Source organism: Pezoporus flaviventris, unplaced genomic scaffold (genome assembly GCF_033815535.1).
Source record: "Pezoporus flaviventris isolate CSIRO_AGI_PZ_B2104156 unplaced genomic scaffold, CSIRO_AGI_Pfla_v1 ptg000007l, whole genome shotgun sequence".
Taxonomy (NCBI): domain Eukaryota; kingdom Metazoa; phylum Chordata; class Aves; order Psittaciformes; family Psittacidae; genus Pezoporus; species Pezoporus flaviventris.
Window position 1 is genome coordinate 39,851,625 of NW_026892555.1, and position 26,875 is coordinate 39,878,499.

General features: G+C 41.4%; 1 protein-coding gene across 1 annotated transcript; it reads right to left on the bottom strand.

Annotated features, from left to right (window-relative positions):
• Nucleotides 1–24,066: 24,066 nt before the first annotated feature.
• LOC133266353 (transcription factor SOX-17-like) lies at nucleotides 24,067–25,686 on the bottom strand. The gene is made up of 2 exons (XM_061447549.1): nucleotides 25,300–25,686; nucleotides 24,067–24,974 (listed from the first exon to the last, which is right to left on the bottom strand). Exons 1-2 carry the CDS (start codon nucleotides 25,595–25,597, stop codon nucleotides 24,067–24,069), a joined length of 1,206 nt encoding a protein of 401 aa, XP_061303533.1. The 5' UTR covers nucleotides 25,598–25,686.
• Between the last annotated feature and the right edge of the window lie 1,189 nt (nucleotides 25,687–26,875).

The window sequence follows — 26,875 nt, forward strand, 5'->3', positions numbered from 1 at the left end:
GTTTTCAAATATCTTTTCCCTGATCAAAAAAGACAAACTAATACATGATTGATAAGTTAATACTAATAGTACTGCACATTAAGAAAGTCTTTGTAAATCTCCCAAAAGCAGTGCTTTGGGGAAGTGTATTCCTTGAAATCAAGGGGAGTTACTTTCTACAGCTGTAATGATAGTACAAATATAGAACAAAACCCCTGCAAGCCTTGCAAAGCTATTTATAGCCCTGGGGTTTGCCCTAGTGGCATCTCCCATGTTCAGTTACTGAATTCAGGTTTTAATGGTTTTAGTGCAGAAATCTCTCTTTTTACACTACCACTATATTTCCTATGCTAACGAAGTCATTGCAAATAACACATTCATGAAAACCTGCCTATTTAATAACATCTGCTTGCCACGATGACTTAAAACCCTGGATTGTTTCTCAAATGTTTATATATAGACTGGCTGCACAGCTCTAGATGCTGCAGCAAGTCTTCCACCTGCTGGACAAAAGGCAGCAATAAGCTTCCTTAACAGGAAACAGATGCAACAAATATCTGTGAGCTACACAATGACTCCCCCCCCCAAAAAAAAAAAAACAACATCAAGGTTCCCTTGTTCTTGTCTAAGTGCACTAAGTAAATAAATAAAGGTGAAAATGCAGCCATCTGATTAAAAGGGTACAAAGAGGTCAAGCACTTGTGGCCGAGCAGGACCTGTTCTACTTTCCCAGTATTCCTGTTTTAATTAAACTGTTCCTATGAGGTCTCTCTATTTGTGCTTTTACAAAGAACCCTCATTAATTGAACCAGAAATGCTAGAGGTCTTTGCCGTTGTGGCTGTTCTGGAATGATAACTGCCTTAATAAAGCAAGTAGAGAAATTTCCCTCTTCGATTTCTTTGCCTAGCGCAGGTGGTTGGCTAAATCAGAATATGATGTATTCTGTAATACTAAACCAGCTGAGCAATTGACATATCTGTGTCCAAGCAGATTCAGATTGGATGCCAGGCTAAGCACTGAAGGCTTTTAACTCCCAAATCAGCCCAGAGGGAGGCCTATTTCACTTCTCATACATTCCTTCCCTTTAATACATACAATATGTATTACAAATTACAAAAAACTCCCCTGATGCTCCCAGCAAGATAAGCAATACCCCTTGACTGGAGGGGCTGGGGGGGATACTGCATGTTGCTGAACCTGTGTCTCAAGAAGACATGAAAAAGGCTTTCAGTAGTGTTTGGTAGCTCTCTACCAAACTCCAGGATGTTGTCTACTGATGCAAAGAAACAACAACATGATCTTTACTAAAATTCACTTAGTTCTTTCAAAGCTCAACCAGTTCTTTATTATGTAGCTTTCTTTGAGACTCCAGCAGCATTGTTCCCTGAGGTATTGCCTAAGCCTTGAGCAAATCAAGGATGCAAAGAGGCTGCAGGTTTGCTTTGGTGTCATCCACTCTCCTTTAAAACCTACACATTAATGAGATCGGGGAAAGTTGTGAAATTGCAACTAAAGTTAGGAAAAGATGGCTTACAAAATCTCGTGGGAGTATTCAGAAATCTTAAATGGGATTAGCAGGCATCACCAATAATGACATCTGAGCCATAATATGGGCTTTATAGTTTTTGATCTTGATTAAAAAAGCTTGAGAATTTTGGCAAAGAAAAATTACGCTCATTACACTGCCTTTAGCGATAACAAATACAAACAGGGCTCAGTGTAATGAAATTTATGTTCAGAAATTAAAGACCAAACAAAAGGTGCTGATGAAGCTCATACATTATAAGACCTCATATGTTATATGGCCACAGGCACCACAAAAGAGTCATCTGCTTATATATGTACACTTCTGCAGGAACATGCATATAGAGATGCATATATTAATCAGCTACTTTAAAGGGTCAGTTTCACAAAGCTAAATATAGTTTAGTGAAACTAGTTGCAAGAATTTTTTTTTTTAAAGGATAATAATTCGGAAATGAACCAGTTGCTCAAGGAGCCAAAATCTGAGACAAATAATTCTAAAAGTAAATAAGATTACATAGAAGAAAACTAATGACATGCATAAAAGCCAGCAATAAAAAAAAAATAAATAAATAATGAGAAAAGATTTAGAAAGATTTTTAATTAAACTAAGAGTAAAGTCAGTGTAATAGTATTACAATAAATCTGCAGTCATAATGCGAACACAACAGAAAGGTACAATGAGTAGTTCACCAACTTGTTTTATGCACAGATAATCACATGCAGTCATACCATAAGGTTGATGAAATTCTGTTTTCTTTCAGTAGTAATGAAGAAGGCTTCTATAAAAAACTTACCAAAGCTGGATAATTTTTCAACAGCTAGGAACCGTGAGTTAGAAAAACAAGTGTCAGAGGAAGAACATGTCACAATTTTCAGATCAGGGAAGGCTGCAGAAGATTCAGGACACTATAAAAAAGCCAGCTTGTGTTACAATTAACGAATATAGTTGGAGTAACTTCAATGCCTGCAAACCTCTTGAAAATCCTGGATAAAACAAAACAGTGCCTGCAGCAGGACTCAGCCAATAAAAATGCTCAGAATGGTAATTGCATGCTAATTTATGTGTGTTTACTTTGGATCATGGCAACTGGTTTGGCAGACTTTTTTGATGGCATTACAAGTCCATCTGATAATAACAAATAGTGTCAATGCAACATATTCAGATCATCAGATGAAGGCACTCTCATACCTGCTCCACTTGTACCCTGTGGTGGCCAGCTGAAGGCCAGCCTGGCTGTGTAATTCCCATCTAAAAGTGGTGGAACGTGCTTTTAAGCAGGATACTGTTCAGCACTGGACTAACAGAGACACATAGTACCTGGGCATAAACTGTGTTTTTAATGGGATTCCATAGGACCAGCTCTTATCTCCTCCAACTTCACACTTCTGGAAGAAAACAAAGTCATTACAGGAGATGTGAAGGCTGGGGAAAAAGCAAATAACAGAAAGGGCAGAGTTCACTGATGCAGAGCAATCAAGATCACATGGACACAAGCATTCCCAATGTATTTTAAGATAAGCAAATGTAAAGTCATACACAGGAACAAAGACAATGACTTTTGCTTTGGTACTCAGAAAAACTGGAAAGGGTCGTCAAATGAACATGGATTTTTTAGACAGTTGTGTGCCCAGAGGAGCTACTCTAATTCTGGGATGTTTAAAAAGAGGACTATGAAGCAGGAGCAGAAAACAAGAGCACTAAAGTTCCATTATCTCTCTGTTTGGCTGTGCTGCATAATTTTCAGAAAAGCATAAACCATTTTCAAGGTAGTATGTTAAAAAGGACATTGATCAACTACAATGACATCAAAGACAAGTATACAAGTGATTTAGAGTTTTGATGGTGCAGGACTCCAGGGATTCAATCTTTTCAGGTTAACAGAGAAAAGCTGAAGCAATGATTTGATCACATTCTTTGAGTACCCAGGTGGAGAATACTGCACTGCAACATTTTTCAGGCTAGCAGTAGATACAGCAAGACCCAAATAGCTGGAAGTTGAAGCCATATATTCAGAAGAGATAGAATATAAATGTTAATGATGAAATTACTGTTAACGTACCTGTCAGTTAAAACACTTTTTTCCAATATTGAAGTGTAAATATATAAAACTGTAGGCTTATGCTGAATATTGAAGTAATATAAAAAACTGATGCACTTACATAAAGTGCTAATACATCGTATCTTGTGTTATTCAATTATGTACTAGTATAATTTTCACTTTAGGACACTGTTTTAAAATTACAATTAGATTAACAGTATCAGATTATACTGTATCTAATTATGAATTATATGAAGTTGGCCTATTCTATTAAAACAGACAAATGGTAATAACATTAGTACAAATAAATGGATTTAAAATCAAGTGCCTAGATAAGGTGTCTGTCAAGATGCAGTTCAATTTTTGACCAAGGGCTACTAACAATGTCAGTTGGTTTTGTGTCTGTTTTTGTGGTTTAACTTAGACTTCCAAAACAAACCCTCCTCAACCACAGACAACATCTGGAAAATGATACTTATAAAAGATACTTTTAACAAAGGAAGAGAAAAGAGTCCTTAGAATAAAATTCATGGGAAAGCTTGGATAAAGATTTTGCTGTATGACTCATAAAAATTATATTGGGAAGATAATGTGTAGCGTAAGTAGATAAACATCCTGATTTACACACCTCAGGTACCTAAACTCTCAGTATTTCATTTGCAGAAAGAAAATTAAGTATCTAAAATATTGTCATATTTTTTAATGTATCAACACGTGTGCATTGAAGGCACTAAATGCTCTTTACCAACAATATTTTGCATCATTTCATAAATTCTAAATTAAAGCCAAAACAAAAAGGTTAAAATTAAAATATCATTCCTGTCCTTAAAGATCAATTGTTTGGCCTTTTTTAAACTTCCTGTTTTGCTATATAGGAACTCTTCTTTATCACACTCGATTCACGGAACATGCTACTATTGTTTTGCTTTGCTTTACTCCCCATCAGCAAAAAACTACTGCACCTGAACAAGACACTAAACCCCTTTTCCATGCATGTTTTCTCACAGAACAAACTGACATCAGTAGATTGTTTGCTCCTAACCCTGACACCCCCCCGACCTATTTTTGAAACAAATTTTATTTTAGGATGTCCTGACTCTGATACTAAATTGGAAACCCTGGTGTGAATTTTATAGAACACTATTTCCTTTTATAGAGGATGTTCACAGCTAATCTGTCATCTACAGGGCAGACAGAGGCCAGGAACCTAGGAAACCAAGACAGGTGGCCTAGCAGCAGCCTGAAACCTGAACTTTTCTGGCATTTTGTGCTAATTTAAATTGCAGGGAATCTGAGCATTTTCTCACTGTACCTTAGTTTATTAACGCTATTAAGAAAAAACCCAGCCCTGTAACAGAATAGGCATACATTAATCAGAAAAGCTTTTTTTCTCTCAGACAAAGATGGGCAGCAAATTCCCTGTTTCCCACAGACCTTTTCTCAAGAAGTTATGCCAGGAAATGGAAGAATCCGTGTTTGTTCAGGCTCCCTCCCCTACCCCCAGTGCTGCAAACTCCACTTGTGCTTCTATATCTTCAATACATTTTTTAAAAGTACATTTATATGAAGTCATCAAGTGATGCAAATCCCTCCTCATTCTATGCTTAATAATGCAATTGGATGAAATTATTATTCTATTAAGTATCCCTTTTTAATCATTAAGAACTTGTTAACTACTTACAGTTAAGTTTTGTTCATTGCCCTCTGACTCAATGGAAATACAGGGCACAGAGGCATTGTCACCAAAGCATCCACAAACGGAAGGTCTTCGATTCCTCCCTCTCCAGGAGACACGTTGTAGTATCTAGTACCACACTAGATACTACACTCACTATAGTACATAGTACCGCACTCCTAGTATCCTGGTAAGACTGAGTGATTCTGAAAGCAAAGCATACTTTGTCCTTGTGCAGACAAGATAGCTTGGATATGTGGGATCTAAGTCTGTGGGAGTGATCTTGAGTTGAGGGAGGCAGCAGCAGAGAGAAATGGCTTACATCAGTCCACACGGAGATACTGTGCCAAGATTGTACTTAACTCCCTGAGCTGGTTCATTTAGGAAGTAATCAAGAATGGGATTTCTACTGAGCCCCACCATGTGCCTTGTGGCTATCTCCCAAATTATGCAGTGGAAATCTTTTCTTACTTCTACCTTTAACAAAAAGAGGCAGAGAAGCAGCAAGTCCTTTGGACTTAAAATGATTTACAACAAGCTACTCAGCTCAACACTTGCAAAGCTACTGTATCCATAGCCTCAAACATCAGTTCAATAAGGAGCATGGGTTTTTCCCACAACCCATCAGAACAGTATGGATCACTCAAATATGCTCCACAGCACATTTTCTCCTTCTCTGTCACATCAGCCTTCCATTATATTGAAAGTCTTTATTTAGTTGCCTAATTTGACTTTGAAGGCATCTGTTCACAAGTCTTCACAGAAACATTCCTCCTTGAACGCAGTGCTTTACAGACAAGCAACAGGCTTGAACTTGCTTAACAACTGTGCTGAACTCAAACCTAAAATGAAGAGGTACTGCTAAAGATACAACCCATAGTAGTTAACTTACTGAAAGATTTCCTGGTTTAAACACAGTAATACTGTTTTCTACTGTCGCCATATTAAGGGCAGACACCAATCTAGTAGCTGGGGAAGGGGCCTGCAAAACATACAATGAAAATACAAATGTGTGTGCTTATGTGTATGTTTGCAAAATAGATGGAAGCAGCCCCATCAGTAAAAATGATTGTTACCACACAAAATAACAGTTTTTATATTCATTATCTACAATACATAAACTGTTTTATTAAAAAGGATGGGCTCTACAGACAAAGCACAGAAAAGCAAGATAACATGTACATTTTGAGAAAATTCCTGACTTCCTGTTCCTGGCAACTTCTCTCTCTTCCCAGACATGTAAGACAAGCATAGCTAGACTGACTTCAGCATTTTATGGTTTATAAAATCAGAGTCCCAAAATCTGCATGTATAGAGAAAAAAACACCGAGAAATAAACAAAAACAAAGTTTTCCCCACTACATTTTTGTACACTATCCCACCCGTTAGCAGTTTCTCATAGGAGTGGTTTTTACTCAATGAAGGATTACATTATTCAACAATCCATTTTGGATTTCTGCTTATAACACCAATGTACTGTGCATATCTATCTAAAATTGCTGCATCATTCTGAAACTGTATCTTCTTAGCAGTTTTTCAACATGAAGTTAACTTTGGCTTTTTAACTTGGAAGGTTTTTGAATACAAGAAAATTTGTCTGGAAGACAAACTTTATGAACTTGAGAACCATGAAACTTGATCCATAAATGCTGAAGTAACAGACTTCTTCCTTGTCCCTTCTCCCAGTGGCCTTAAATCATTTTCTGCACAAACTTCCTCATATGTTCTTTAAGGTAAAAGTAATAGTTCTACTAATTAAAGGTTGTGCAATAGTTCGAGGTTTTCTATTTGATGTGTTGGGGGCATCCTGTTTGATGTGTTATATATGTTATCTTGAAACATGTTTTTAAATCAGTTAAATATAGTTTTACCAGCAATTACATCCTTACTGTGGATTAGCATCTCCTTTGTTAATTAGAACAGCCCCTAATACAATCTTGCCAAGTATTTTAGGTCTGGAGCTTGTGAGCTCCTAAACTACCATCAACTCCACAAGTTTCTTAATTTACACCTGCTGAGATAGGATCAGCAGACTCGGGTTTGTTTAAATGAAAATTTCTGTTTGGATTACAGACTGAAGCTGCCTACCCATGGGTGTACACACCAGGATAAACAGCCACCACAGGTGGCCACTCTCCAAATGGAAAAACATTACAGCAAGTTGGCTGTACAGATAAAATAAAGGAAGGTATAGTACAAGACAAACATTTGCATCCACTGTATTTCAAACAAAATTACAAAGCTAATTTTGTCAAATTCAGCCTCGCATTCCCATAAGCATTAGAAAGCTCTTTGAAGACAAGCTATGGTAAAGATATATGTGAGAACAGTTATACATAGACCAAAGCTTCCAAACTGACTAGCAGCCATTAGCCTATTTGTATCAATTTTTACTTTCAAAAGACCAAGTGTTTATTTTTGAGAAAAACAAATCAGACAAAATCATTTTAGTGTGAGGTGTCCCTGCCCATGGCAGGGGCGTTGGAACTAGGTGATCTTAAGGTCCTTTCCAACCCTAACTATTCTATGATTCTATGATTCCCACATATATATGACATAAGTGCAGCTAAGAGTATTTTAAAATTAATAGGAAGTTGGGTTTGGTTTTTTTTTGGGGGGGGGGGGGATTCTTATTAATAAGCTTTGACTTGAAGGTTAGTTTTCAGTGCATCTTTCGAATAGGAAGAATCAAAAAGTCTGTTATTCATGAATTATGAAAAAAAATTAAAATGTTATTTCAGAAAATACCTCAATGCTGTTTTAAAAAAAATAAGAAAAAACATTTTGTTTTGTAAATTAAAAGAGTTAGGTATTATAAATCTGGTTGGACTCAGTCATCTCAAAGGTCTTTTCCAACCTAAATGATTCTATGATTCTATAAAGCCAGGTTTCAAACTAAAGAAATCTGTACTAAGTAAATCTTTATGTGATATCATCACCTTTCCCACAAATCCATTTATGACAAAAACAACTAAATTAATCCAATCCAAAATATTTTGACTACTCTTAAGAAAATGTACTCCTGACTTACATTGCCTACAGACTTAAGTGTTCATCACATCTGGCTATACACTTGATTATACTGTTGTTTTTTCTAATATGAATCAACTGCAATGTATGATTTAGAGATTTACTCCCTAGTGCAATGTATTTAAGTAAAGTTGGCAACTAGGAACATAACATGATAACCTGGCCATGTGAAAGGTGTAAATCAACAATTACAAAGGTTTAGTTGTGAAAACAGCCAGTAAATCTTGAGGCAAGCCAATAACATTTTCCTGTATTTTCTCAGCAATTAAGTGAGATCCTCTTTCCTAGTCTGGAGTGCATGTAGGTTATCAGGTGTGTGTGTACTTTTAGGATTAGCTGTGTTCAAGGCAATACAATTACCTTGAGGAACTGGGAAGTCTGCACAGTCCAAGTCCAGATTTTCCATGTTCCATTTTTCATGCCACAAAATACTACACAGCTCTTTGATTTCCACTGACTGCTGCCTGAACATTCTCCTGCAGCAATAATTATGATTCATGGCTAGAGCATATGAGACAAGGCCAGTGTCTCTGGGTCTAACATATACTAAATTGACAGACTTACTGTAAGTCATCTCCATTTCTCAATCTATTGACTAGGCATGAATATGGAAAAATTCACAGACAAGAAAAACATCTACAATGCACAGGCTTTAGCAGCAGCGGAAAACTGTTCTATGACTATTGTGGTTTTCCCTGTAATTCACTCATTGGCTTTCCTTATAAAGAACAGTTACTGCAGTGGTCTTATAACTGCAGTAGCGTGGTCAGCAGGACTAGGGCAGTGATTATCGCCCTGTACTTGTCACTGGTGAGGCCGCATCTCAAATGCTGTATTAAGTTTTGGACCCCTTACTACAAGAAAGACATTGAGGTGCTGGAGTATGTCCAGAGAAGACCAGAACAGCTGTTGAAGGGTCTAGAGAACAAGTCTCACAAGGAGTGGTTTGGGTACACTCTAAGGACAAAGTGTGGCTCTGAATGTATGAACCTTCATACAAATGAAAATATTAATATAAAAATATTAATAAAAATGAAGATACTGCTATAAAATGGAATCATATGGAATGTGTGTCACAGGAATGGCAGTGCAGGATGGTAGTGCAGTGTTGTAGGATGACAGTGATTCAACAGCATGTGACTCTCCCTGTGAAATACTATGTGAACTATTTAATAAACTAATTTCCATGAAATTACACGTCACCTCACGAATGACACACTACAGTCTCTACCATTGCCAAGTGTAGGTGTCTGCTCTTGTACAGATGTTCTCAGGATGGGGAAGAATGTGTGAGGTTACTGAAGGTTACTGATGGATGAACTGTGGAAGACATCTGAGGGGACTGAGTACCTGGGATTAATTTAGAGGAGGAAGTGGAAAGGGAGGTGGTGGAGTCATTTGCTCTACAGATGGGTAAGGGGAGTGCCTGTAAGGAGGCAGTGGATAGAAACTCCTTGTGGTGTTTAGGTGTTGTACTTAGTCCCATTCTTCTACACAGTCTGTTGCTAACCATTCCCTCACCGCTGGGATCCAACTCAAGAAACAAGAAAGCAGCTCTACTGTCACACTCTGCTAACACATTTAGAGAACTTCATGCTATTTTGTTGATAAATAAAATTATCAAAATGCATGTTATGACAATCCCTGAAATACCTTTTGTTCAAACTTAGGATGGTTTATGTTGTGAAAACAATTCCTTACATCTAGTACAATTCAATTTGCATTGAAAACGTTACTAAGATGCTTTTTAACAGTACTTTATGTTGGGGCAAATGAATTGAGACAAATCATTTTGCCCTGTGGCCAAGGAGAACAGCTGATCACCATCCTTTCATGTGTGAGTAGAAATTGAAGACTCAATCATAACAAATCATGTTTTCAGACGCCTGCTCCACCCCTATCTTAGCTCTTTACTCAAGTGTGATGTGAAAACATAGGTGCAGTACTCACCTGCAGTCTCATAACTACTTCATATAGTGAAATAGTTAACTCTTGAGTGTCAGACGTGTTCTTCTTCATACTTGCCAAAATGACCTCTGCTTTTTTTCATAGCAGCTTTGTTGACCCAAATCATTAGGAATGTGATGAGAAACAGTGAGATTAAGGTAATGTATTTTATTTTACACTGCAGGGGATTAGGAGTGTAACTACAGTCAGTTATGTCTCAGCTGAGGCGCAGTTACTCCCCATTAAGGAAGAGCAACTGCTCAAACTGCTCTGACTGCATCATCCATAACCTGTAGTATTCTGCTGGATAAGTGTCTTGGTTCACATACCACTGTTGCCTTAAGATTCTCCCCCTTCTCTTTTTTAATAGCATTCATAAAGTCACTTATTCTTTTCTTTACATTTGCACATTTATTAATTGTGCTTAATTGAATTTCTTCTTGTTCATCTCAGGCTATTTCTCCAAATTACCAGGATAATTTTAACTTCTATCTTTATAATTTATAATGATTGCAGCCCTTCCTAGGTTGACAAGATCCAGAAATTTTGTTAGTGTAGTCTATATTCATCTGACTCATTATTATATGTACAAAATAACAAAATTGGCCTGGTATAAGGATTCCATCTAAAATAAGGTTTTGAATTTGTAAGTGAAGGCACTGATAGCTATTCTTAACTGTGATTTAATCTGGACCACATCTCAATTTAAAAGAAAGTAATATATAACAATAATATAAAGTAATTATAAATAATAAAAAGAAAGTAGTATATAACAATGTATATAAATAATAAAAAAAAGTAATATATAACGATATCACAAGTTCTACTATCATGAAGATGTATATAATGCTTCTCCCCTAAAACACTCAAACACACTAACATAGGAAATCATGTTGAATTCACAAAATTTGTTCTTGAAAAATCTGTTTACTCTTAATTTCTTTATTCTCTCACTACTTGCAATGTTAATTGCTTGTTGTAGTATCTTTTTGGTTATCAAAGTTAGGCCAAATATTTTGTAACCCTCCAGGTCAAGCTTTCCTTAAGAAAAATACTATGCCCTTTTTTATTCCAGGGAATCTTCCTCAGGATTGTGTCATGAATTGTCACAATTACTAACACTAAGTTATCTTCAATTTTTAGATTTCCCCTCATTGCATATCTACCGCTTTTGAAACTTTTACTATACCTACCAGTATAAAACTATTGACTTAAAGGCCTAATACCCTTCTACAGCTAATTACCTTCCCACTTGAATAATTCTTCCCCTCAGTTTTTGGCTACTCTTATTTTTCCCATTAGCTGTCCTTCCTCAGTGCTTTCTATTTAAGATGATGCTATAAATACAGTGCAATGTTTCAGAGGATGGTCTCTTTGCTTTTGCTGTAAGAGGAGAAAAAACTTGTTTGACAAATGAGCTTTCCAAGTTTTGACACATACCTAAAGCTGACACTGTTTGCCTTCCTGTTATCAAGGATAACAGAGGTAAACTTTGGAAATCAGTTAGTTTCTCTTACTTTAAAGTAAATCATGAGAACTCATGGAGATTACAAATATTGGAAAATATCTGTAATTCCTGGATATTACTGTAGTCCTAATTTAGGAAGTATGAAGAGTCAAGTTAACGTGGTTTGTTTATATGGAACGTCACAACGCTCTTACTGTTATTCATCATTTGGCACAAAGGGAAGCTTGGAGTATTTCCAGGAAACCTACAAACTGGAGTAATTTCACATAACACTTGAGACAGCTGAAGAGGTAGCACCAGAAACAGGATTTTATCTATCTCAGACACTGAGATTCACTCCCAGATATCAATTTAAGAACACTCCAGGCTTATGATAAATTCAGGCCCAAAAGGGCTACTTAAGCTGCATTAACAATCATATACTCAGGCCAAAACCCTGCTCTCAGCCATGGTGCTGCTCCACAAGAATGCAGGTCTTCAATAGGTCCTATGTCATATCTGCCTGCCTTGTATTATTGTCTTGAATACCAATAGGACATCACAAATGGTATCAGACCCTTAAGTTTAGACAAGTCTAGCATTATTTGGATCACAAAATCCATTGATTAAGAATACATTGAAAACCTTGAGAGAATATTTCTCAGGCTGCAGATGTGGACATTACACACAAGAATGATTACAAACTTTTCCAGAATTCAGGGATATGCTATGGCTTTATGGCTAACATAAATGCAAAGACAAAATTAAAGGCAATTTTTCTGTCACCTAGCTACCAAATGTTTAAAAGTTTTGTTCCTTTTTTGAGATGTTCGTTTCTTTTATCCCTAGCAGAGGTAAAGATTCTCTAAATAATATTCATAAAAATGAATAGAATATTGTAAAATTCTTAATTAGGCCAAAAGTCTGAAAAAGCAGCTGAAAAGGTTAGTACATACCACAATACATATTTGTCCATAAAGACAATTTGCTAAGCTTCTCTCCATGAAACAGGAATACAATTTTCCATGTGCTGGGAGATCATAATGGAAAGTCTGTTGGATTTTCTTTCAGATCTCTGACCTCAGTAAAATATAAAAATGTTCACATTGACAAAAAAAAAGATCTAGTAAGTTAAAAAAGCTCTCTAATAACTTCATTAAAAAGTATTTATTGTGGTCACAGATCACCAACATCGTGTTTCAGACTTTAACCAAAAAAGGAGTGTCACTAGCACCACTGTTACAGAGATGAGCCATAATCTTTTTAGGGCAGCAGAAAGTCACAATGAAAGGCAGGTTGCTTGTCACTACCCAGCATAACTGAATGTATTAAATGGAAAAGTGAGTAATGCAGGACTCAGAGCAGTGAAGGGATCAAATCTTTCCCTGAGGAAGAGGAGACTGCTTAGTTGCTAGGCTGCAGAGGTGGGCAACAGTGCAGGTTACACTGCAAGAGGAATCCTGAGAATTTCTAATATCTCACTTCAGGAAAAACCCTAATCTTAGATGCAGCACTAGCCACACTTGCCATCAGCAGATCACAACCAAAGCATGCTAAAAGCAGCCAATACCTCTCTGTAGAAGAAATTCTTAGCCATAGTATTCTAGTGTTGTGTAAAGTGAAAAGCTATGGTATTGCATAAATCCAGACTAAAGTATAATAGATTATTTGATTCTGAATTACAAAGAGCAGCTACCTGTCCTGCTAACATTTAGAATCTGTGCAGTCATTTCTGCAATACTCAGGTCATGTGAGCAAAGTAAATTCTATGAAGGCTATCTGGGAAAAGTAAAATGAAAATACTTGCCCAAGGATATGTGTTGCAGCCAGGGACTGTTACACAAATAGAGGAAATAGCACAATTATGTTAAGGTTGTCAGGCAACAGAACGAGCCTGAACATGCTCTGCTGTGTTACCGCAGCAGGCAGCTTCTCTACAGCAGTAAGCCCATATTGATTATTGACTCAGCTATTGATATGACATATATTTTGATAGCAATAAGTAGTCATTCTGGATTACTTTACGTATACTGAGTCAATCCAAATAGCTCATCCAGACTGGCAGAAGCATTAAGGTTGTTAGGAATGCAATTATATTCATGTCAAATTTACCCCTAAAGAGTTTCAGTTGTCTGTCACATTGGATTTTTCAAATTGTCCTGAACCTAGAGAATTATCTGTAAATACAAGTGATTTGCTCTCTGCTTCTAAACATAGATTATATACAATACATGGCAATTTTTTCCCATGAAGTATAGAAATGAAAATTATGTTACTGCTAATTGTTATCAAGTGTTATTTACACTTTCTCAGCCAACTACTGGTCATGTTCCCTGGTGAGCCTTCCCCTGAAGGCAGGCAGCATGGCTGTTCACATCAACTTAACTACATTCCCAGCATGAAGCTTATTGAGAAAAGGCAGTTATTCAGGCTTCATTGTGCGTATTTGATTTTTCTTGTTATGAAAAACTACAGCAGCAGATTTCCAATACCAATAGCAGCCTTATCACTTTTCACACCTCCTGTGGGGATTTCCAGAATATGTATTTGTAGGTATACAACAGTGGATTATCCCCCAAGACATTGTCCTGACCTATACAGAAGCAGGGGAATCGATAAGCTAGGGACCAGGTTAGGAAAGCCAAGAATTAAACTCGGCTAGGGACGTTAAGGATAACAAGAAGGGATTCTACAGGTACATAGCAAATAAAAAACAGACTAGGGACAACGTAGGCCCCCTCAGGAAGCTCTCATGAGAACTGGCTACACAGGATTTGGAGAATGCTGAGGTTTTGAATGACTTCTATGCCTCGGTCTTCACTGGCAAACGCTCTGACTGCACCATCCAAGTCTTGGTAGGCAGATGTAAGGACTGTGAGAATGAAGATCTTGCGCCTGCTGTAGGAGAGGATCTGGTTCGAGACCATCTTGAAAACCTGAACGTGCACAAGTCCATGGGACCTGATGAAATCCATCCGCGGGTCCTGAAGGAGCTGGCGAATGAAGTTGCGAAGCCACTGGCCATCATATTTGAAAAATCATGGCAGTCAGGTGAAGTTCCCAATGACTGGAAAAAGGGAAATATAACCCCCATTTTCAACAAGGGGAAAATGGATGACCCAGGGAATTACAGACCAGTCAGTCTCACCTCTGTGCCTGGCAAAATCTTGGAGCAGATTCTCCTGGAAGGCATGCTAAGGCACATGAAAATCAACAAGGTGCTTGGTGACAGCCAGCATGGCTTCACTAAGGGGAAATCCTGCCTGACCAATTTGGTGGCCTTCTATGATGGGGTTACGGAACTAATGGACAGGGGTAGAGCAGCTGATGTCATCTACCTGGACTTGTGCAAAGCGTTCAACACTGTCCCACATGACATCCTTGTCTCTTAAATTGGAGAGACATCAATTTGATGGATGGACCACTCGGTGGATAAAGAATTGGCTGGATGGCTGCACGAAAAGAGTTGTGGTCAGCGGCTCAATGTCCGGCTGGAGACCAGTAACAAGTGGTGTCCCTCAGGGATCGGTGTTGGGACCGGTCCTGTTTAACATCTTCGTCGCTGACATGGACAGTGGGATTGAGTGCACCCCCAGCAAGTTTGCCGATGACACCAAGCTGTGTGGTTCGGTTGATACACTGGAGGGAAGGAATGCCATCCAGAGGGACCTTGACACGCTTGTGAGGTGGGCTGATGCCAACCTCATGAAGTTTAACCATGCCAAGTGCAAGGTCCTATACCTGGGTTGGAGCAATTCCAGGCACAGCTACAGGTTGGGCAGAGAAGAGATTCAGAGCAGCCCTGCGGAGAAGGACTTGGGGGTGTTGGTCGATGAGAAAATGAACATGAGCTGGCAGTGTGCGCTTGCAGCCCAGAAAGCCAACCGTATCCTGGGCTGCATCAAAAGGAGCGTGACCAGCAGGTCGAAGGAGGTGATCCTGCCCCTCTACCCTGCTCTTGTGAGACCTCACTTGGAGTATTGTGTGCAGTTCTGGTGTCCTCAACATAAAAAGGACATGGAACTGTTGGAACAAGTCCAGAAGAGGGCCACGAGGATGATCAGGGGACTGGAGCACCTCCCATATGAAGACAGGCTGAGAAAGTTGGGTCTGTTCAGCCTGGAGAAGAGAAACGTGGAGACCTCATAGCAGCCTTCCAGTATCTGAAGGGGGGCTATAGGGGTGCTGGGGAGGGACTCTTCATTAGGGACTGTAGTGACAGGACAAGGGGTAACGGGTTAAAACTTAAACAGGGGAAGTTTAGATTGGATATAAGGAGGAAATTCTTTCCTGTTAGGGTGGTGAGGCACTGGAATGGATTGCCCAGGGAGACTGTGAATGCTCAGTCCCTGGCAGTGTTCAAGACCAGGTTGGACGAAGCCTTGGGTGAGATGGTTTAGAGTGAGGCGCCCTTGACCATGGCAGGGGGGTTGCAACTAGATGATCTAAAGGTCCTTTCCAACCCGAAATATTCTATGATTCTATGATATCTTTTTTGCCTTAGCTTTGCATGTGGGTTTTTCATTCTGCTTTCCGAGAATACTTGTAGTGAAATAACAGGAAATTCTGACTGAAAATAGAAGTGGTAGGACTTGTATCTTGACAAATTCTAGCAAGTTTTCCATGCATTAAATAGAGCTCTGCAGGTTTAACCGCTAATTCAAATCAGTGGTGAATTAAGTCCATTATTTTAAAAGCAAGCCAGGTCATTGTAAATCAAGGTTTCTACATCAATACTACTTGTATTTTGAAATATTGCACTTTCAGACACTATACACAATTCAAAGGTATGAAAAATCAATGCATATTGCATTCATCTGCTTCACCTTGCTCATGGAAACCACTCACTGTTTTATCTGCTGATTTTACATGAGCAAAATTGCCATACATTGACATTTTGACAGAATATGCATGTATCAAGGAAATGTATGCAGTCTATTTCACAGTAATTTATAGAAATGATACTTTTCATTAAAATAATCAAAGCAAACAACAAAACCAAGGTTAAATAACCTGACTGTACCTTAACTGTTCTGCATTTCATGTATTTAAAACCAGAATTTGTATTGTATCAATCAATTTAAGTCCATGAATCCACAAATATTGGCTTACCTTTCCAGTTAATTTGACCACAACCTTTAGCCACAAAACCATATTTGAATATTCTTTATCTTTGTTCAACAGGGGACAAAATTTTGTTTTAAACAGGATGTGTGCAGGATAAATTTTGTTTCTAAATGGCAATAACAAGAAGCTTTAAAGTAAATCAGACACTGTAAAGTAATTCCACAATGCCTTGGAAAGAACCCAAGACTTGCTGGTACCTAAATATATTCTCAATGGGTAAATGGAGCGGTCACCCTCAATGTGAACAATAACTATATTCCCCTGATAACTCCATGGAATACTCGATGAAATGAGTTTTCTCTCTGATAAGGAAAAGGATGGAAATTGATTTTCTCTGAACTGCTGCTTATTAAAAATACAGAAGATGCTAGAATCCTGCTTTAAACAACTACATGGTAAATTTTATTTCAACGAAGCACTTTGTTTCCATTACTTCAGCATTTTTCAATATCAGGTACATGGAACTATTTCGTATCACAATACAGCTATGATATATAAATGCATTATTTAATAATGAGAGGAGATATCCATAGCAGGTCAAAGAGTTTTACTTTGCTCATTACTGTTGACTACAGGTGAAATGCATTCCTGTAACGTTGTTCTGAAATGGTCTGAAAACAGCTGGAAAATGGAAATTTATTTCAGTATGAAATTCCTGGAGACTGCATCAGGTTTCAGGACAACTGATGTTTTACATTTACTTTCTCAAATAGTATTTCTACATGTATATGAAAAAGTTCTGTATTTTTCCTGGTGCTCTTCACTTTGAGATTCTTTTGACAAAAGGACTCATGAGACCATGATGAGCATTTCAGTTTTATCAGTGTCAAGTGACATATACAAAATGGTTGATGAGAAGCTTAACTTGACATGGCAGTGTGTGCTCACAGCCCAGAAAGCCATCTGTATCCTGGGCTACATCCAAAGAAGCATGACCGTCTGCACTACTGCATTCAGCTCTGGGGTCCCCAAGAAGGATGTGAACCAGTTGGAGCAAGTTCAGATGAAGGCCACGAAGATGATCAGATGGCTGAAGCACCTCTCCTGTGAAGACAGGCTGAGACGGGGGCTTGTTCAGACTGGAGAAGAGAAGGCTTTGAGGAGGCACATATAGCCACGTTCCAATACCTAAAGGGGCCCTACAGGAAATCTGGAGAGGGACTTTTTACAAGGGCATGGAGTGACAGGACATGGGGGAATGGATTTAAGCTGATGGAAGGTAAATTTAGATTAGGCATTACTTTACTGTGGGGGTGGTGAGGCACTGGCACAGGTTGCCTAGAGAAGCTGTGGCTGCCCCATCCCTAGCAGTGTTCAAGGCCAGGTTGGATGGGGCTTTGAGCAACCTCCTCTAGTGGAAGGTGTCCCTGCCCATGGCAGGGGGGGTGGAAACAGATGATCCCTTCCAAACCAAAGCACTCTATGATTCTATAACCTTTGTGTGAGCCAGTCTCTTTTTCTCAAAAGTTTTAAACTTACATAATTAATATTAAAAGAGCTGTGGCACTTTCAGTTTGTACAGATACTTATAAGTTATATTCATGCTTTAATTAAATCTAAGACAAAAACCTCAGAACTACATTTAATCTCAAACAATACAAAGGATAAAAGAAATAATGAGAGCACGCTACAATGTACTACCTGGTTTTCAGTTGCAAGGTTTTCCATGGGCAGTAAAACACCCAATGAGAAATCCCCTGTCTCTACACAACCACGTACCCACTTAATTAAATATGGTTTTAAATCACTGGGGTAAACCAAGGTGCTTATTCGTAATTGACCTGACAAAAAGATATTAGCAGCTATTAAGGACTATGCTGCCATAGTTAAATTGGTTTTGCTCCACTAACTATCCTTGGCTTCTCCACTTTATACTGCAGTCTGTAACCCAGAATTTAAAATCTATATATAACTTTACATTAATGTAGAAATCATTCCACATAAGCTATAAATGTACTGGCTGCTAAAATACATAAGATATTTCCCTTGTCTGAAAATCCATATTCGTTTCAGAAAGACAAAGATATTCAATAAATAGATCAATAGTTTTAAGAATAGCTGCAAAGGGAACAGTATCACTGTCACTATATTAATATGGAAACTAAGAAAAGCAATGTGGCCTCTGTAAAACAGCTCTAAGGATTAAAACAAAACAAAATAAAATAAAAATAATTGTATATATTATTAAAATATATAAGAGTATTCACACCCCAATTTCCAGCTTACCTCACTGGTGACCTTTGATTTATCATGAAGAAGAAAGCACGGTTCCAGTAAGAGCTGTAAGAGTTCCAGAGATGTGCTGATAACCTGAGTTGATTGGGACATCCAGAACCACCAGAGACTGAGAGGTACAACACTTACCAGCCCATAAACTCCTCATGCAGCAGCTCCAGGAAACCAGAGATGAATCAGAGTAAGGTTGAGTACTTCAGTCTGCACCACCCACACTTTGACATCACCCAGCCACCCAGCAAGGAGCCAGGCAGCTACGCAAACCAGCTTGGTACCCAGAGCACAAAAGGGTAGCAATTAACTGCACTGCACCTAACTGAGAAAGTGCTTGGTATAGCCTAGAATACAGAACAAAATAGATTATCCCAATGCAGGATCTTTTGAAAAAATATTTGTCTTACACTTGAACCAATACAGCAGTTATAGTCCCTTTCCTGAATAAATGCCCACTTCTGATAAATAGCCCAATGCCTGAGTAATGATGTTGAACTTGGTGCAGATGCATGCAAAGTCATCTCAGACCTTCCACTTCATGAACATGAAAGCAGTTTTCTACAGTTTTAGCAACACATTTGGAGTACAAATTTCTCATCCCAGACAGCTGGCACTACCAGAGTATAGAAGTTTCATCTGAAAGTGGTCAGATGCTTCTGAAAGTAAGGTTAGAGAAAATAAGTGCTTTCAACCATATTAAATGAATATTAGGACCATTTTGCAGCACAGTTTTAATATTTAGCCTGGAACAAGCATGGTCTCAGTGTCAGATGTGTGGCTACCATTGTCAACTGTGAAAAGCTGCCCAAGTTCTACAGCTGAAGCTATAAAATAGAAACTGTAAACTCTAAAAAGCATGATGAGGAGCACTGGACCATGAAATGTGAAGCAGGAAGGCAGGCAATGGAGCCACCTCATGGCTAACAGCAGACACCAACAGTGGGAGGAGGGAGAAACGAAGAGGAAATATGAGGGGCTGCAGTGAGGTAGGAAAGAGGACATGGTTTCAACAGGAACAGAATGAGAAGATACTGAGGGACAGGGATAAGGATAAAGAGAGAGGGGAACTATGAACAGGAAAGAAAAAGGGGTGTAAAAAACACCCAAGCAATTAAGGAAAGGAGCGGACTACAGGTAGATTTCAGACAAAAGGAAAAAACTTGGCATTTTGAGAATGGAAAGAGGATATACACACAAAGTAGGAGTGTTTAGGCTGTTATGGAAAAGGAAAAATGCTTGTGAGAGCAACAAAGGGGACATAAGTCCAGAGGAGGCCACAAAGACACCCAAAGGGCTGGAGCACCTCTCCTGTGAAGACAGGCTGAGACAGCTGGGATTGTTCAGCTGGGAGAAAAGGTTTGGGGGGACCTTAGAGCAGCCTTCCAGTACCTAAAGGAGAACTATGGGAAATCTGGAGAGGGACTTTTACAAAAGCATGTATTGACAGGACAAGGGGGAATGGCTTTAAATTGAAAGAAAGTAGAGTCAGGTTAGATACTATGAAAAAATTCTTCACTGTGTGAGTGGTGAGATGCTGGCACAGGTTGCCCAGAGAGGTTGTGTCTGCCCCCTCCCTGGCAGTGTTCAGGGCCAGGCTGACTGGGACTTTGAGCAGCATGATCTAGTGGAAAGTGTCCCTGTCTATGGCGGGGGGTTGGACCAGATGAGCTCTAATGCCCCTTCCAACCCAAAGCATTCTACAGTGATACTATAATAAACTAGGAAAAGAGTGCAGTAGATGGAGACTGTAGCAAAAGGAAATGTACAGAAAAGAGAGAGGTAGAGAAACAGTTGTATTTCAGAAACGAGGTTTGAATCAATTATTCCATAGACCCAGCATTGCTTTGTTGTCTTACACCATTATCTCGTTAACGCACTGACAACATTTGGTCCTCAGTCTTTACCTTGTGGCAGGTCAAAATACAAGCTCATATAGCAGGAGAGGATGAATGCTGCTAATTGATGTGGCAATCCTCAGTTGCTGCTTCATTTCAGATTATGGATAAAGTTCTAGGAATCAGTATTAAAAGGCTGACAACAAATGAAGAAGGGATGAGCAAGAGGAGAGATCAAATGAGGCAAGAGAATGGTCACCTCAAGCATGAGGCAATTTAATGATACTTTGGAGAGCTGCAACCTGTGAATACTACAGTCACAAAGCTTTATGTAGTAACAAATTTGCTTTGAGACTGACAGTATTGCACCAGTCTCCCCTTGCACCAAGCAATCAGTTTGGGGTGATGTTCAGAAGCACTGAGCTCTCACAACTGCAACCAAAGGCAAGCGGAATTTGACTTGGGAAGGAAGAAGTGCTGTGAGCCTTACAGTTACAAAGCATTTTGGTTTCAGTCTTCATGTATCATTTCTGTGTAAGATATGGATTAACTGGTTTGGAGGTCCACAGAAAACATGTACATCATTTACAATTAATGTCTGTATAACATTACTCACTAAATATTAGAGCTGCACTTGTAAGCTTAGCTCTGGAAGTTCTCCGTTTAACCTTAACTTTGTGATTTCCTGAATTAAGTTTACTTTCCTTCATTTTCTTTTACTGGAAGATTATTTAAAATTTCATAACATAATTCTGCTAGGCACTGCGGCTATAATAATACTGTATTATACCAAAAAATGAGTCTTAAGACATATGTAATGACTCGATATAAGAAAAAAAAATACAAATAAAATTCATATTATTTTAATGCACCAAAACATCTGTTCAGAGTCTTAAGAGTGTTTGTCTTTGCTATTGTTGGGGGGGAGGGGGGGGGGGGGGCTAGAACAGCAACATTTGTGCAATGGCACGAGCAAGAACACCTCCTGTAGTTCTAGCAGTCAGTAACTGAAGAAGTATGACTACCATGGTGGTCATTACAGGGGGTGCTAACCTAGGAGCCACAACTGGATAATCCAACCTGTTCAACTGTAGAGCTTTTACTGCTGTTAAATTTATACTAGCCTATAATTGTAACATCTTCGATGTTTCGTTCCAAAGAAACATAGCATATTAAAATAAATGTGACTATTTTGTTATTAAAAGAGTGACATACAGGCAGTCTTATTACACACCTTCATAGAAATGCAGAAGGGTTTGCATTGGAAGGGATCTTAAAGATCATCTAGTTCCAAGCCCCCCTGCCACGGCAGGGACACCTTCCACTAGATGAGATTGTTCAAAGCCCCATCCAACTGCCAGTGATAGGGCAGTCACAGCTTCTCTGGGCAACCTGTGCCAGGGCCTCACCACCCTCATAGTAAAGAGCTTCTTCCTAATATCTAATTAAAATCTGCTTGCTCTCAGTTTAAATCTATTCCCTTGCTCTATCACTCTTATGTTTTTGTAAAAAGTCCCTCTCCAGCTTTCCCATAGGTCCTCTTTAGGCATTGGGAGACTGTTACAAGGTAACAGCTTAGTATCATAAAGTTGATACAGGCCTTCACACTTCCCTTGTTGCAAAATTGAGAGGAAAAAAAAAAGTTACAAAAATCTTGAGGCAAACACGATTTCAAGAGAATATTTGCAATTTCATTCATATGCAATTTAAAAGTGTCACTGAAGTCAGTGGACGTGATCAGGGTTTCTCCTGACCAAATACAATTACACTTCCTGATTTAAATAAGACATTAACTCAAGTGCATTTCTAGTAGGTTATTTGCTTGAAAATAATGCAGCTGGCTCTTTGTATGTAACAGGTGTTCAGAAAATAGTCATAATCACGTAATTTTTATAAATCCAAGCATGGATTACATAAATGGAATTTTTGCAGGATTTCTTCATCCATGACTCAGTAGTCTAAGAATCTAGCGCAAGCTGAAGCACATTTACAAACAATATTTGTATAATAAACGTCAATGATATAACTTTTGAACTGTCATTTGCAAATCAAAATATTTGAAACTCTCTGCTACAATTATTGTAGTTTGACCCCAAACTGTGTCTTCAGAAGAAAGACATCAGAAGTGCTGTTAGCTTTGTGCTTCCCTGACACGGCTATGATGAGAAGGAGCGGTAGTTGCACTCTTGCATGGGCAGAATTGTCACAGAGCAGTATAGCTGAACATGCTAAAACCCCTCCTGTTTTAATGGCTGATATTGTCAGCTGATTGAGAGCAATTAAGATGAGCATTTGGGCTACATTTTCTCCTTAGCAATATAAGCCTTAACCCCATGACATAAGACAATGTAATGCTAGGTGAAGGTAGGTGGCAGAAAGTAAAAGGGTTTATAAATACAATAACAATGCTCTTTGTGAATCATTTGAGCCCAACATAAATCACTGTTTAAAGCAAAACCACCTTCATGTCTACAAGAGTGCAAATCCAGTTGGCTTCCAGGCACAATTTAAGAGCAGCCTCTGAAACTTACCTAGCTTCTTCTGTTAGAGACTATAGTTTCAGACAGCAGGTTTTTCCCAGTACATTAATGGCAGCTGCAAATTCCAGCTGGCACTTATAAAAGGGGAAAAAAAATACAAAACCCGCAGCTAGGTACAGTTCTGTACTCCAAGAGACAGACAGCTGCACAAGTCTAGCCATTCAGTTATGAAATACAGCCACACCTGGGAACAAACTTTTTAGGAGCTGGAGACCATTTTAAAGCCACTGTCATGCTGAAAGAAACTGTCACACAGTATCTGCGTTCACTTTACTTCACCTTCGGGCATGACTGATTTAACTGTAGATTAGTCTCCTTAAAAGTCAAGCAGCCAAGAAGAATGACATATAAAAGCTGTACATAAATTTATTTTTCCTGAAGTACAAAATATATATATATAAATATAGTTTAAAACAGCTAATAAAGCCGTGTTCTGGGCAAATAAGTAACAATGCTGATGTTGCAACAATGAAGACCATTTGGGCATGGAGGTAAAAGAAAAGGTGAACATGTCGGGACATCAGTCCAGTTTGAACCACGCTTTAATCTTCATGACAGTAATGTACTTCCGCCCAAACAGGGATTGTGAAACTGTCCCGAGAAGATTCAAATAAATTACATAAATAGGAGCGGGGCTGGGGGCCCGCCCGCAAGTCCAAGCCAAGAAGAGCCGTGTTCCCGAGGAGGCCCTCACACGTCGGGGTAGCCGCAGTAGTACACGGCGGTGCTGGCGTCCGACACGGCCGAGGAGACGGGCCCCACGCTCTCGGCCACGTCGTGTCCGACGAAGGTCAGCCCCAGCTCGGGCTTGCAGGCGAAGTGCAGGTACTGCTCGAACTCGGTGCGGTCCACCTCGCCCAGCAGCTCCTCCGGCGGCAGCTGCTCCAGCTGCTCCCGGCACGGCGCTGCCTCGGGCGGCGGCGACGGCTGCCCGACGGCTCCCGGCGGCAACGGGCCGCGCCCCGGGCCCGGCGGCTGGCACGCCTGCCCGTAGTAGGCGTGCAACGGCGCCGGGCAGCCCAGCAGCCCCTGCAGCCCCTGCAGCGCGGGGCCCGGGCCCAGCGCCTCGCCGGAAGGCAGGTGCCGGCGCAGCGCCGCGCCCGCCGGACTCTCGCTCGCCGCCGCCGAGTACTCGCCCGCCGCCGCCGGGTGCGGGGCGAAGCCGTAGGGCACCAGCGCGCACTCCTCCTGCAGCCCCGCCGCCAGGAACGGCGCTTCGCTCTCCACCGTGTCCAGCGGCGACGGGTCCGGCGTCGGCAGGCTGTACCCGTCGAAGCCGGCGCCCAGCGGCGGACAGTCCCGGTAGTGGCCCACGCCCGACACCGCGTAGCCCTGCTCGCCGTAGGGCAGGCTCAGGCCCTCCACGCACATCCTGCCGCTGCTGCCGCCTGCCTCGGTGCTCAGCCCGGGCCCCGCCGGCTCCGCCAGGCCGTGCTGCAGGAAGCCGCTCTCCACCCGCTTCAGGCGCTTCACCTGTTTCCGCCGCCGCGGCCGGTACTTGTAGTTGGGGTGGTCCTGCATGTGCTGCACCCGCAGCCGCTCCGCCTCCTCCACGAACGGGCGCTTCTCCGACAGCGACAGCGCCTTCCACGATTTACCTGCGCACACGACCACCGTCAGACCGGCCGCACACGGGCGGGACTCCGCGCCCGGCCCCGACGGCGCCGCCGTCTCGTCCGCAGCCCGGCCCAGAGCCCCGGGCGGGCGCCGGCTTCGAGCTCTCGAACCCACCCCGCGGGACCCCGGCATATCGGGAACTCCGCACACCTGGAACCCCGGCACAACGGGAGCTCCCGGATCCGCCCTCAGTCCGTGCCCCGACACCCACCCGAGTCCCCCATTTCATGAACCCGCCCGCCGCATTCTACTACCCGCCAGTATCCCGAGCCCCCATCCTCGCCTGCCGGCACCCCTCGCGCTCACCCAGCATCTTGCTGAGCTCGGCGTTGTGCAGGTCCGGGTTCTGCTGCGCCAGCCGCTTGCGCTCGTCCTTCGCCCACACCATGAAGGCATTCATGGGCCGCCGGATCCGCGCCTCGCTCTTGCTCCGGCCGCCCGACGCCCCTGACGCCGCCGCCTCGCCCTTCGCCTTCGCCTCGCCCAGCGGGCTCAGCGACTCTGCCCACGGGCATGGGCCCACGGCCGGCATCATAATGGGCAACGAGCACCGCCCCTGAGCCTGGTCCTCGCTGCTGGCGTAGCCCGCATCGGGGCTGCTCATGTCTGGCTGCGCCGCCGGGGCCGAGAGCTCCGGTGGGGGAAGCGGCTACTCTCGTCGCTCGGGCCCCGCTCGCTGCTGGCAGCCGCTGTCGCCCGGCCCTATTTGAGCGGCGACGAGGCCAATGGGGCCTCGGGGGCGGTGGCGCGGCGCCGAGCAGTGGCGGCGTCTCCCCCTGCGGTGAGGGGCGGCCCCGGGCTCCTCCCGAAGCGGCCGGCACCTGGAGCCGTCTGGGGTCCCCCTCGCCCTTACCCCCATCCTCTCCGAGCGTAGCACCGCGCACGGGGAAGGTTCTCTCCCCACCCGACTGTCACTGTCGATGCCCGCGGCATCCCCTCTGCTCTTTCTGCCGGTGTGGCTCGCCTCCTTGGCCAGCTGGTTCCCTTGAAACGCGGTGTGTTCAAAATCAAGCCAACCCTTAGTTCATTGGAACATTTAGAAAGGTTGTGAAGGCGATACTGTATAGTTTTCTTTAAAAAGATGTGGCTTTGGGTTTGATTTTGAAAATTATTTTCCTTACTGTCTGCCTGCTGTCATTGCGAACGTGGTCCTGAGAAGTGGGACACTCAACGGAAAACACCATTGAATGTGTATTTGATGTTGTTTTCCATCGTGCCAATTACACTATTTCTCACCGTACGTCTGGGAAAGTGTTTTATTAGGGCCACATTCCATGCAGTTTGCATGCCTAGATTTGTCCATGAACGAGCAGCCGAGCGACCGGCGGCCTTGGCAAGACCAGTGTGACCTCGCTGGGCCGTTTTTCAGTCCAAAGCTCAGAACATCGGTGCCTTTATCCATGCAATTACTGCTTGTTAATTAAATAGTCGGGGTGGGCAGTTACGCGGAGGATTGGGAAGAAATACTGAATAGTTCGTGTACACAATAAACCGACACTGGCATTATTGAAGGCATCGTACAGTTTCTTGCTCGGTCGTGTGTGGATTGAAGTTGAGACAAAATAGTTTCAGGTTAATTCTTAAGGGAAGATCAGCGCTGACGTGAATTATACAGACTTTCGGCTTCCCTGGGGAGCACGGAACTCGGAGAGCCGATATAAATGCCTGCGGGCCGGGAAAGGGTGGGGGAGGGTTAAATACTGGAGAAACGATGGACCAGCCATTTAACGATAATCATAACGGCGATAACGTTGTCAGCCTGAGTTCGGACAGAACGTAGATTAACATTTATATTTAAACGCCTGAAACTGCTGGGAGAAATGTCTTCTCCGCTCTTGTTTTTAACACTCAGGCACAAAGGATGACTTGTATTCTTTAAATA